At 41.1% G+C, this 12,489-nt stretch overlaps 1 protein-coding gene across 9 annotated transcripts in view; it reads right to left on the bottom strand.

Annotated features, from left to right (window-relative positions):
* The window catches only part of PTS (6-pyruvoyltetrahydropterin synthase), a 123,676-nt gene that overhangs the window by 106,257 nt on the left and 4,930 nt on the right, over positions 1–12,489 (bottom strand). For 6 of the 9 annotated variants that reach the window (XR_012381480.1, XR_012381483.1, XR_012381482.1 and 3 more), the window contains exons 3-4: positions 10,898–10,968; positions 2,657–2,681 (exon numbers count right to left, since the gene is read on the bottom strand). Coding sequence is in view for 3 of the 9 variants with exons in the window: in XM_073903752.1 (XP_073759853.1) it covers positions 10,577–10,700; positions 10,898–10,968 (195 nt within the window). In the remaining 6 variants the exon portion in view is untranslated. Of the gene's footprint in view, positions 1–264; positions 2,249–2,656; positions 2,682–10,268; positions 10,701–10,897; positions 10,969–12,489 lie in introns of those variants that run through there. The other 3 variants (XM_073903752.1, XM_025893412.2, XM_073903753.1) reach the window with 2 other exon arrangements.

The raw sequence follows: 12,489 nt of genomic DNA, 5'->3' as shown, positions 1-12,489 counted from the left end.
GAGCTTCTGTGTCTCATGTCACCCAAAAAGGAAAAGAAAAAGGAATAGCCCTGATGTTATTGGCCACACCAGTAGTATGTGAAGGGCTAGAAAACAGGAATGTACCATGTCTGAGCAAACAACCATAGGGAAATATTATGGTATAAAAACAGTATTTCCTATGTGATACCAAATAAGCTATACTTCAAACAAGAATAATGAATGTGTTAAATTCAAATATGTCTGTAATGAGTGATTACTCTAACTTAAAGTATAACATGCTAATTTTATTTGTGTATATAAACATTAAAAAAAATTAATAGAATGGTGGGATTCTACTTCTCCTCAAGTACAAACTGGTCATTTTTCCCCTAATGGTAATTTCCATTAAGAAATGGGCAAAATATTTATAGTATTCATAATACAATGTAAAACCAACAGAAAGCATGGGATTTCCAGTAATACCCTGGTAATAAGCAACAAAGTTTTCTTTTAATAATTATGATAAATTCCAGGATACCAATATCCAGTAACCAGCCTTCCTCTGGGATAGTTTCTGTCAATTTCTTCTTCTTCCCTATGAATAGGCCACACTTTCCTACTTACTTGTAGGTCTTTAATTTTTGTTGAACCCTGGACACGTTGAAGGTTATAATGTGGCGGCTCTGGAAATCAGGCTCTGGAAATCCAGGGCAGCCTGCTGCTTGTTGAGGGCCGCCGTCCATTTGTTTAGGGACTTTTCCCAACTGTTCTGTGCAGACTGCATTCCTTGTTGAGTGTGGGTCACTGACAGCCCTTTCCTGTTATCTCAGCAGTCAGTCAGCGACCTGATTATTTTCTTAAATGTCAAAATTTAGTGGCCTCTTTCATTAAGCATTCCTCTAATAGCTGGAAGTTTTTTATTAGATCCTAGAGTGCTGAGAAAGTTCACTCTGACAGCCTTTGCCAGCTTAATGGTTGCTGCGGTGGAGGGACCGATTCCTGGAGCTCCTCATCCTGCCATTTTCTGTGACACGGCTCGGTAGCTCCTATTAGTACCTGCCAGGCACTTTAAGTGCATCATCCCATTTAATCATCACAACAACCCTGGGAGATAGAGTTTTTTTACAGATGCGGACACTCAGGCAGAGAGAGAGAAATCATTTGCCCGGAGTTACTCAGTGAGTAAGTCGTGGGGCTGGGTTTCGACCACTTCAGAGCCTGCACCATTAACCAGGACACCCTAAGGCCCCCTGCGTGGCTCCCGCGTCCCCCGGCATCCCCCAGGACAAGTGGCTCCCCAGGGCCCTATGACAAGGAGAGGGTATGGGTGTCTCTGATGGGCACAAGCAGGCTGCGTGCTCCAGCAGCGCTCCTCCACGCGCCACCCTGCAGTCACCTTGGAGATAAACTGCAGTGAGCCCTGACCCAAAAGCTAGGAACAAGCTTCCTATTATCTGTCATGGCCCGGCCTGGCGGCATCTCAGGTTCAACGTGGAAGGTGGGACAACAATTGGAGCCTCAGCAGAAACACTCTCTCAAGCTGGAAAACTTTTAGACTCAGAGAAATCTGGGGAGCTGAATTCAGACACGCAGCACAGAGGCAGCCAGACAAGGGCGCTGGATTCGGAGGCAGGGAGCCTGTTAAATTCCAGTTCTGCTACGAAGGAAGAAAGTGACCTTCTGCCTTGGTTTCTCATCTCTTCCATAAAGGGTTGGCCCAGGTGGCATCTGAGCACTCTTGTGGGTGGGTCTCCATTTTGATTTCTCTGTCACATCCACACCTAGTTCTCAGGGTCTAGTCAGAGATGTTAAGTTGGCATTGCTCTATGCCCTGCTGATCGGCAGAGGCCTCCCAGAGCACTGCGGAGGATTTGGAAGCGAAAGCCAGGCTCAGACACAGAGTGTCATATTCAACAAGGGTTATCTTCCTTGGACTCAGGAGGCCGCACTTCCTCAGGAGGCTTCAGGTTAGCTGCCGTCTGTGGTCTCTCGAGCGAGTCCAGTGAGCGGCCAGCAGAGCAAGGAAAGGGATAAACAAGTACGCACGTTCACAGTCTAGGAATAAGCTAATCCTGATCCTCGCTGATGGGAAGGTGACTCACCACAAGGAAAACAAAGGCATTTGGGAAATTCAAGGAAGCCCCTGGGCTGCACCTCATGCACAGAAAAGAGGTGAACAAAAGATGGACTGTTTCCACTCCCACGTTCACTTGTCCAACCTCGTTCTTCCACTTCTATGTTTTCTTGTTTGCAGCTTCGTGTTTTGTGAATTCGATGCATACTTATCCTGTGTTAGAAACAGCAATTGCCCACCCGTTTACAGGAAGGGAGTGCTGAGGGAGTAGGAAAGAAAACTGCTGTCTTCCTAATCCCATTACCTCAAAGATCTTCACATACCAGAAAGAGTGCCAAGCCTGGTCAGTGGTCCAGCTATCCCACTGACTGTTCAGAGCAGGGAAAACGTTCAGAACAGGCAGAACAGGCAGACGTTATCTTATTATCTATCAACCTCCACATTACTTTTGAAAATAAACGTTGAAAAATACTAATAATTAAGTAAAAAACTTAATATTATTTCACACAAGAGGTAGTTTGGCAATTGTCTTAAAGCATAAACTCTGAGGCCAGACTGCCTGAGTTCAATCACATTTGATTTTACCCCTTATTATTAGTGGGACTTTGTAAAGTTACTTACCATCTATGTAACTTGGTTTCTTCATCTGTAAAATAAGGAGAAATATAGTAGCTACCCATAGGCCGTTGTGGAGATTAAATCAGTTAATATATATAAAGCATTTGGAACAGTACCTGGCACAAAGTAAGTACTACTTAATTATTTAATGCCTAAAAAAGGCATCACAAATGATATATTGATGTATAAGAAAGCCAAGTATTGTACCCATATAAATATTTGCAGATAAAATGGTACCTATAACAAGGACTGAAAGTACTAACTTGTAACTCTTATAAGAAATGGCTGGCTGACTTTCCACAGTCTTCCCGCCCGCCCGCCCCCAGCCCCACCTTCGCCACCCTTCAAGCTTCGAAGTAAAATGTCTCCTTGCGTGCTGAGTCAGCTCCTTTCTTACAGAGAAACTAAACCGTGGGTGAGGGGTTGAATTATTCCACATAATAAAGAGTTACAAGAGAGGGTGGGGAAGAAAGAGCAAAGTTTGGGATGAGTACTGTGGGGGCTGAGATGGAAAGGAGCCTCTGTGGAGTGAGTGGAGAGGCTCAGGGATTTCCCAAGAGCTGTTCTCGGTTATAAACCGGTTGTCTCTTAATGTCCTTCAAGACATACTAGTGAAAATAGTATAATTTTACCTCTGATCACTGGACCATATTTCTTTGACTATGGTTCAGCAGTGAAACTGGGACATATGGACCACCCCCACCCTGCTTTTATGTAAGTTATGTCCATGTATATAGACAGAATGAAGTTAAATATATATACCTGATAGAAGTGGGAAATAATTTAACATATGCAAAAAACTACACACTTATCTATGCATATGCATATAACCTGTATGTAAAAATAAATTTAGACTCAGATGTTTGAGTCCAACAATCTCAAAAAGCCTTTGGCTAAATTAACAAGATATGTAGACAGCACATTTAAAGAGCTTGGGAACATTTTTCTTTCTTTTTTTTAAAGATTTTATTTATTTATTTGACAGAGAGAGACACATCGAGAGAAGGAACACAAGCAGGGGGAGTGAGAGAGGGAGAAGCAGGCTTCCCGTGGAGCAGGGAGCTCGATGCGGGGCTCAATCCCAGGACCCTGGGATCTTGACCTGAGCCGAAGGCAGACGCTTAACAACTGAGCCACCCAAGAGCTTGGGAACATTTTTCAATAGTCTGTTTTTCTTCCTTCCTTCCCTTTCTCTCTCTTTTCTTTCCTTCCTTCTTCCTTTCTCTTCCTTCCTTCCTCCCTTCCTCCCTCTCCCTTTCTTTCTTTGAAAGCCAAACAAACTTAGGTTCAAATCCCAGCTCTCCCATTTAATGAATGACTTTGAACAAGACCCTTCATCTCCTTAGACCCCAGATTTCTTACAGTGAACTGGAGCTGACTCCCACCTCAAGGACTACAGTGACTGAGATGCTGGACACACAGTGGTGAGCATAACGTTAATCCACAAGAGGCCAACCAATACCAACAACTTTAAGTCAGTTAACTATGCAATCTTAAATGAGAATGGAAAACATTATACCCCACAATCTGGTTAAGTTGCTTGTTTTTTTAAATACAGTTTTCTCCTTCAAGAATAAAATCTCAACTTTCCCCCCTAATACTTTGGGAATTACTGAAAGTTATTATGGCAACAAAACTAGGCCCGTGTTTGCTGAAAAGCATGTAATTGCCTCAGTGTTGCCACAGAGCTATTTAGTTCATGCTCTACAAAAAACCCTGCTCTTAAGGGCCAAACAGATGGAATGATAAAAGGCATTCTTTGCAATACCAGCTGAGGCTCTCTCCCTGGGGCAAACCTCCTCTCCACAAGTTGGGACAGTAACTACCCACCAATCTCGACTGTTCATCCTGCTATAAAGGGAGTACCTTGTCGGTGAGCACCTGTATAAGAGCAGCTACAAAATGATGGTGTGGCCATGACAGCAATTTCCTAAAAGACCCTTGATTCAGAATCCTTGATTTTGTTTTGTCTTTAAAGTAGTAGTTGAGGACTAAAACAAATTTTATCCATAAATGGGAATGGAAAACTTCCAGGAAGATAGAATCAGCCATATAATCAGGTTTGGAGAAGTACTTAGGGGATCTGATTTTATTTTGTGGTGGTTTGTTTCTAAGAATAAGACCTATGTGAAGTATACTCGAAAAGTTCGGTATTAAATCTCAAAATTTTTACCAAACCAGGTTCAACCAGTTCTTTAGAGGTGGCAGGCACTTTCATTCATTCAATAACTAATTATTCAGCACCTGCTGGGTGGTGGACAATAAGCTAGGTCCTGGTGGAAGAAGAGTAATAAGACAACAGGGCTCTGGCCCGCATGACACTGACATCTCCGTAATCAGGAAAGACAGTCAACTAATAAGCAAATACGTGTGACAAAAGAAAATGTAGATAAAAGTTTTGAGACTGCAAGAAAGTGGAGTGTATAGGATTATAACGGAAAATAACAGGATTTCTACCTATACAGGTGACCAAGGAGGCTTCTGCAAGAGGGGGACCTTTAGGCTGGGATCTGAAGAATGACGGTTTTATGAAGAAGTGGGAGGTGGGGGTAAGGGGCAGAATTCCAGGCAGAAAGGCAGAAAATACAAAGATCTTGAGGCAGGAATGAAATTGGTGTGCCTTAGGACTTGAGAAAAGGCCAGTGTGACCAGCTGCTCAGTGGCTGGGTCATATGAAGCATAAAGTTTGAGTTCATTTTAAAATCAAGAGGAAGATTTCAAGGGGTAACAGGAGAGAAGAGAGAACTAAAGAAGTATGGAAAAGAATCAAAGTGCAAGCAGGAGACCAGCTAAGAGGCCATGTCAATAATCCAGGCAAGAAATTGTGGCGGTTTGGCCTGGGGCGGTGGCCCTGGAAATGGAGAGACAAAAATCATGCCTATTTTAGAGGTAGAACTGGTAGAACTTTCTGATAGATTAGAAGTGACATGAATCCAGGACAACTCCCAGATTTCTGGCTTGAAAAAAAATGAGTGGATGGTGGCGGCATACCAGTCAGGGAAGACTGGTAGAATAAATTCTGAAGGAGGAATCAGAAATGCACTTTTGGAAATGTTAACTTTGAGATGCCTGTGTGACACCTCACTACCCCATTTATGGGTCTCTCTGCAGGCAAATTAAACCTTTAAAAGATGAAGGACAACACTAGCCCTTCTATTTCTTCAGGTTGTCATCAGCCAGTGCTTGTATTTATTAAGATATTTGTGAAAAGTGAAAAAGGTTTTTAAATTGAGTTCATACTTATACTAAATTGGGAATTTTCACTAATAAACTGACTGCCTGAAGGTGAACTGGGGCTGACATACTGAGGACTTGTTTCCTGGGCATTCTGAAGAATACAAGCCTGAGATGTTGTTTCGGAAGGAAGAAGGAAGGAAGGAAGGAAGGAAGGAAGGAAGGAAGGAAGGAAGAAGGAAGGAAGCAAGGAAGGAAGAAGGAAGGAAGGAAGGAAGGAAGGAAGAAGGAAGGAAGGGAGGGAGGGAGGGAGGAAGGAAGGAAGGAGGAAGGAAGGAAGGAAGGAGGAAGGAAGGGAGGGAGGGAGGGAGGGAGGGAGGGAGGGGAGAGGAGGGGAGGGAGGGGAGGAAGCAAAGAAGGAAGGAAAGGTCAATGCTTTTTTTTTTTTTTAATGATTAATACTCCTGTCTCGATGATGACAGAATGCCAGTGGGATTGGGTGGATAGATTCTGAAGGAAGCAAACTGACTTATGAGCTACTTGAAAGCCTAATTGTTGCTTTGAAAATCCTTCCAGTGGACAGACCACCCTCCCCGACTTTTCATCTGCGGTGATAGCAGTTCTCTCTGCAGCTATGTGGACAGAGTGTTTATCTGGGACAGTTTCCAAAAGTGTCTTTCAACAGAATCTTGCTATAAAGTTAAATTGTGTGAAACTAACAATGATTTGTCTATGTGCAAGGGAGGCTAGAAATATCCCAGACAAAACAAAAGCAAAATGAGCACAATCTGTTTCCCATCTTTAAAATCATTCTATTTCCAGGAGGAATGTAAAAGTTTGGAGTTTTAAAAAAAAAAACGAAATAGACACTTACCTTAGATCTAGGCTATGAGTGGCTGCATATACACAACTGATCATATTCTGGCCATTTTTATAACCCACTGGTAATGATTACATCAATTCAGGCCATATAAATGACAATTGAGTTCTGGTCATTCTGTCCATAGTGATATGGTCAATATAATTTTTCTCAACTTCTGAGTTGGTTTTAATTTCAAGAATCATGCTTTAAAGATCTGTGCATGTCTACCCACAAAACCCACCACGCCCATCGGAAACCACCACTACTGCTCGAATATTTCACTCCCGCAAAAGGAAATGTGTTTTATTCTGGGGAATCAAGAAGGGCATGACAGGCCTCCCCTCCCCCCACTGATCTCCCCAGCCTCCTCTCCTGCTGTTCTCCTCGTCATACTTTGCACACTAGAATATATGTGCAATCCCCTCCCTCGAGTGTGGGTGGTTTTAGAGACTTGCTTCTAAGGAACAGAATCTAGAAATGTGATTAGGTCACAAGACTGTGACCTCCACCGTGCTGAGGCACATGCTCGCTCACTGGCACTCTCTCTCTCTCCCTCCCCTCTCGCCTGCTCATGCTGAGGAAGCAAGCTGCCCTGTCCTAAGCTGCTCTAGGCAGGGGCCCCCATGGCAAGAAAGGGAGGGAGAAATTGAGGACTCAGACCAACAACGCCAGGAGGAACTGAATCCTGCCAACAACCCTTTTAGTGAGCTGGAAGCTGACCCTTCGTAATCCAGCCTTGAGATGACTGCAACCCGTCAGTGACCCCGCACACTCAAACTGCTATAATAATGATAAACGTACAGTTTCGAGCCACTATTTTGGGGTAATTTGTTATGTAGTGGTAGATAACCAGCGCACTCCCCTTGCAGGGTGGTCCTAAGGATAACCTGAGGTAACAAAGAAAGTACTGAGCAAAATGCCTGAGGCCACGGCAGGTGCCACATCATGTTAGCTCTGCCCTCCTTCCCTGCCACTCCACTGCCCCTGCTCTGCCAGCTCCTGGCCACCATCACCTAATGTCCGGATCCCCACAATGGCTTTGCAACTGGTTTCCTTCCTTTCCTGTGTCCAGCGGGTGATCTTCCTTAAAAAGCAAACAGAAAAACTTCAACAGCTCCCTATTTCTCAAAGGATAAAAACTAAACTGATATTCCAGGCCCCCAGGCTGCCCCCATCCTGTATCTCTAAGCTAGCTCCCCCTTCCACACTGCTGGAATTTGGAATTTGAGTCCTAAATGGAATGAGTGGTGTTTTTCCTTTGTTTTATTTAAGAATGTAATTTAAGAATGATCTTGGACTCTTAGGAGAAAAAATATATAAATATGTGAAGACCGTTGCTTCCTTCTCATCACCCTTCTATTGAGATTAATCTATTTGCTCTACCCCAAATACACTTGGTCCATTCCCACCAGCACCTTCACTAATGGAAGTGTACCTGTTCAGTACATATTCCCTCCTTTCTCCTGAATTCCAAAGGCCACCCTCCCTACCCCATCACTTCAAGGACCATTCAGGAATAACCTCCTCTACTAAGTTTTTCCAAAACTTATCACCTCATGATAATCTTTTTCCTTGTCTAATTTAATATGTACTCCTTTGGTATTTAAAATCACAGAAATGGGGACGCCTGGGTGGCTCAGATGGTTAAGCATCTGCCTTTGGCTCAGGTCATGATCCCAGGGTCCTGGGACTGAGCTCCCTGCTCAGCAGGGAGCCTGCTTCTCCCTCTGCCTCCAGCTCCCCCTGCTTTTGCGTGCACTCTGTCAAATAAATAAAATATTTCAAAAAGTAATAAAATAAAATCACAGAGATATAAAATCTGAAAATAGGCAGAAGCAACTTCAGAAAGCATCAGTTTCAAGCATTCATTTTACAGGTAAAGAGACTAGAGGCTCTAAGAGAAGAAGGACACATCTGAAGAGTAACAGTACAAGGACCAGAATTCAAGCCTCGAAACCCTCACATTATTCAATTCTAGAAACATTTACCAAGTGCCCATTATGTATAGGGCACTACAAAAGTTCAATAGTTTCTACCAATATGCCATTCATATATTTAATCAACAACAAAATTACTGAGCCCTATTTACAAGATACTCTGCTTAGAATAAAGACTTTGCCCACAACGAATTCAGGGCAGTAAGAACACAAAAAGGTAAAGCAACAATTACAGTACAGCTCAATAGGTCTCTGACAGCAGGTTCTAGGAAGACATAAGAAAATCACCTACATACTATCTTTGGTCCTGCCCTCCTTTACTCACCCATTCAGTTTGACAGATAGACAGACTTCTCAGTTTAAGGAGAGAGAAAAAAAAAAAATTCTCTTGAAGCAACTCACAAACAGCAAATATCTGGAGTACCCATGCTACTATGAAAAATAACGTTTTTCTAATGTGGTATCAGATCTACAAAATTAGATCTATTTTAAAAAATCCTCACACATTATATATTTTATTTATTATATATTTTAGAGTCTGTGTTCAGGAGTCAGACAAACTCTGAGTGTCATACACTCAGTTTGCTATTTATTTGCTGAGTGATCTTAGGTAAGCGGCTTAAACTCACTGAATTTTAATTTTCTCATCTGCAAAATAGGAATAATACCCACCTTGCATGGTATCTGTGGGAATTAAAAATCCTGTCTTTCAAGTAATCAATACAGAATATAAGCATACATAACAAAAATTGTGTCTGGTAACTAAAACACATTCAAATTTAATTAAGTGGGCACTGCATTATTATCAAAATTGATCATAAAATCCCTGTGGTTACTAACTCTCCAGAATAAAAGTGTACTCCTTTGAAAATTTTTCTAGTACAGTGATAACTGCATAGTCTTTTTACTATTTTCAGGCAGCAACATTCTGAGAATCTATTGTGTACTAGTTGCTATGTGGAGAGAAAAATAAAACCCTACCTTTAAGAAGTTTAGGATACAAATGAGAACACAAGAGAGAACAGTTCTTTGTGCAAAGCAGGGAAATACATTCTTGCAGATTTAGTTATGAGGAAAAGAAACCAGATGCCAAGAATATAGTTCAACTTAAGCAGGTGTAAGTTTAATGATCAGAACAAAATGGGACTGATTAGGAAAAACTGTATGTAAGAGACACATTACAGTATAATATACCCTTTTTCATGTTAATTTAATAGGATTTGATATATGTGATTATTCTTCAGTTTTCTGAATTAAAACTGTTCAGGTGGTCTGGAAACATGGACAAATATACATAATAAATAGTTTAATGATACTCCAACAAATGTTCAATGAACGTGCTGATCCTCGCTAGCAACTCATAGTTCAATAAGATGTGCAAAACTGCACTGAACAACATGCGCTGAAGCGGTATTTTCATCAATCCTTGTACATCCACCTACAATGCATCACCAACGTGATTTGTGTGTCTCATTTTCACTGAATAAACTTGTGTCCCTACATACCTGAAAAGTAATCAAGGAAGAAGTACATGTTTTGTGGTCACCTGTATTTTTGTTTTTTTAAGTTTCACCTACGATGTCTTATAAACACTTTCGCCATTCATATTATACCAAGAGAAAAATGAATACTAAAAATGAGATAACGGAAAAACAAAAATTGATTTATTTTACTTTTAAATTCCACACATTTTACTGAAAATGAAGTGATTTTTAATCTATAAATAAAAGACTCTCTAAATGATACTCAGGATGTTTTACAAGTTTGGTTTTAAGATAGATTTGAATTCACAACAGGTCTTACACACAACGATTTCAATCAATTGGGCACTCCGGAACACAGTGTAGAGGCATAACAAGTGTGTGACGACTTCTTAACAGTCCCAGGGGATAAAGACCTTTTTCAAATATGGAAAGAAATTAGTCTTTCTACAGTATTAACCCCTAAAAGCTATTCGCCTTTATAGACGACTATATTATTGTCAGTTTCATACACTTTTACTTTATAAAGAACTCCCAGAGGAAGAAATTTCTGGAGGTTTTCCCAGATATATACAGCTACATTTTCCGTCGTGCTGTAGAAAAAAAAGGAAAGAAGATCAAAGGCAAATAAACAAAATTTCATTTTTGATATTGATAGAGAAAAGAAATTCTAGATTTAAAAGATAATGTTAAAACAAAACTTCAGAAATCACACAGTGGTCAGATAAAATGTTGACAGCAATTCTTCTTCTTTCTTACTATCTACATAAGGCAAGATGGTCACACTCACCTTACAACATCTGCAAAGTATGGCACATCCAGATCCAAATTCTTATGATCAAGGGGCTTCATAATTGCCTCCTATAGATAAAACAAAGGAAAAAACACCACTCATTCCATTTAGGACTCAAATTCCAAAGTGTTCTATCTTTGCCTCTAAACCATAACTCATCAGTTAGCCGCTAACTCAGTACTTGTAAGTACTCCATGTCTCACAAAGCAACGCTTAAGGATGAAAAATAAAGCAAGGCCCAGATCTCCATAATGACTGGTTCTCCGCATTACTAAATGCAAAGAGGTAAGAAACCAAAAAGTACAGAATTCACTGGAGCTTTCTTGTAACCAGCCATTGCAGTTCAGAACTGAGTTTAACGCTTCTTGAATTGTCCATAAACTTACCAAAAATACTTCTCCATACAGTCTTCTCCTCAGCCCAACACCACAATGTCATTAGGACAAGGATCCAGTGAGTACTGCATTTTACAAAGCAGACTAAGAGTGAAATTATGTAAGTAGTTCTAAATTTCTGCTATGAGGAATAATTTAAGAATGATCTTGGACTCTTAGGAGAAAAAGTATATAAATATGTGAAGACCGTTGCTTCCTAATACATGTATATATTAACAATGTTTTCCCTTGTCAGTGGCAAGAACAGTAATTGCCTTATTCTTTCTCACTTCTTACTTTTAGCTAGCGTACAAAATCTAAGCACTTGTGAAACAATTTCCCAATGGCATGGTTCTCAGAAGGGTACATTAATAATAATAATCATTTTTTGAGCAAAACCAGAACCATATAAAAAGAGTTAAGCCTTAAACCAAACAGCCTTTAAAACAGATCAAATGAAGGGCAGTTCCAACATGGACATCAAGAAAATACCTGTTTTCTCTTCAATTCCAGTTCAAGTCCCAACTTTTCTTTTGAAGCTTCTTCCACAGGCCCCTCTGACTTTACTCTATAAGCCACGATGAGCCACTGTTACTGACTGGACTGCATGGTGTCCCTCAGGTACAAAAAGTGGGGAAGAGTTCTCTATACAGAACCTCTCCTTTAGCACGTGGTCATACGCACGCATGGAACGCCTCATATTTCCTATACTCTTGTCCTGTATCGTACAGCACTCTGTGTATATATATTTTACATTCCCAATAAATGCAAAAATCCTGTCTTTATAGCTTTCCTAAAGTACTTGAAACACACTGCTATCTGTTCACTGATTATTCTTTTCTTTTCTGAAGATTTATTTATTTATGAGAGAGAGCATGCATGCACGCGTGGGAGGAGAGGCAGAAGGAGAGAGAGAATCCTGAAGCAGACTGCCCACTGAGCACAGAATCCGATTCGGGGCTGATCCCAGGAACCCAAGACCATGACCTGAGCTGAAATCAAGAGTCGGTTGCCCAACCAACTGAGTGACCCAAGCGCCCCTCTTATTCATTTATTCAACTGAAACTTACTGAGCACTTATTATCGTTTGCCTCCTAAAAAAGTAACATGAGCACTCTGTGGGTAAGGGCTATGTCACACTCATCTGTGTACTCCTGGTACTTAGCTCAAAGACTGATGCAGAGCGGGCGAACTTGCTGAATATATGGATGATAA

This window comes from Callorhinus ursinus, unplaced genomic scaffold, assembly GCF_003265705.2.
Source record: "Callorhinus ursinus isolate GAN/ISIS: 27379988/994484 unplaced genomic scaffold, GSC_fseal_2.0 scaffold19, whole genome shotgun sequence".
NCBI classification, from domain to species: domain Eukaryota; kingdom Metazoa; phylum Chordata; class Mammalia; order Carnivora; family Otariidae; genus Callorhinus; species Callorhinus ursinus.
Note: the sequence above shows the minus strand (reverse complement) of the source record. Positions and strands in the feature narration are given on the sequence as shown.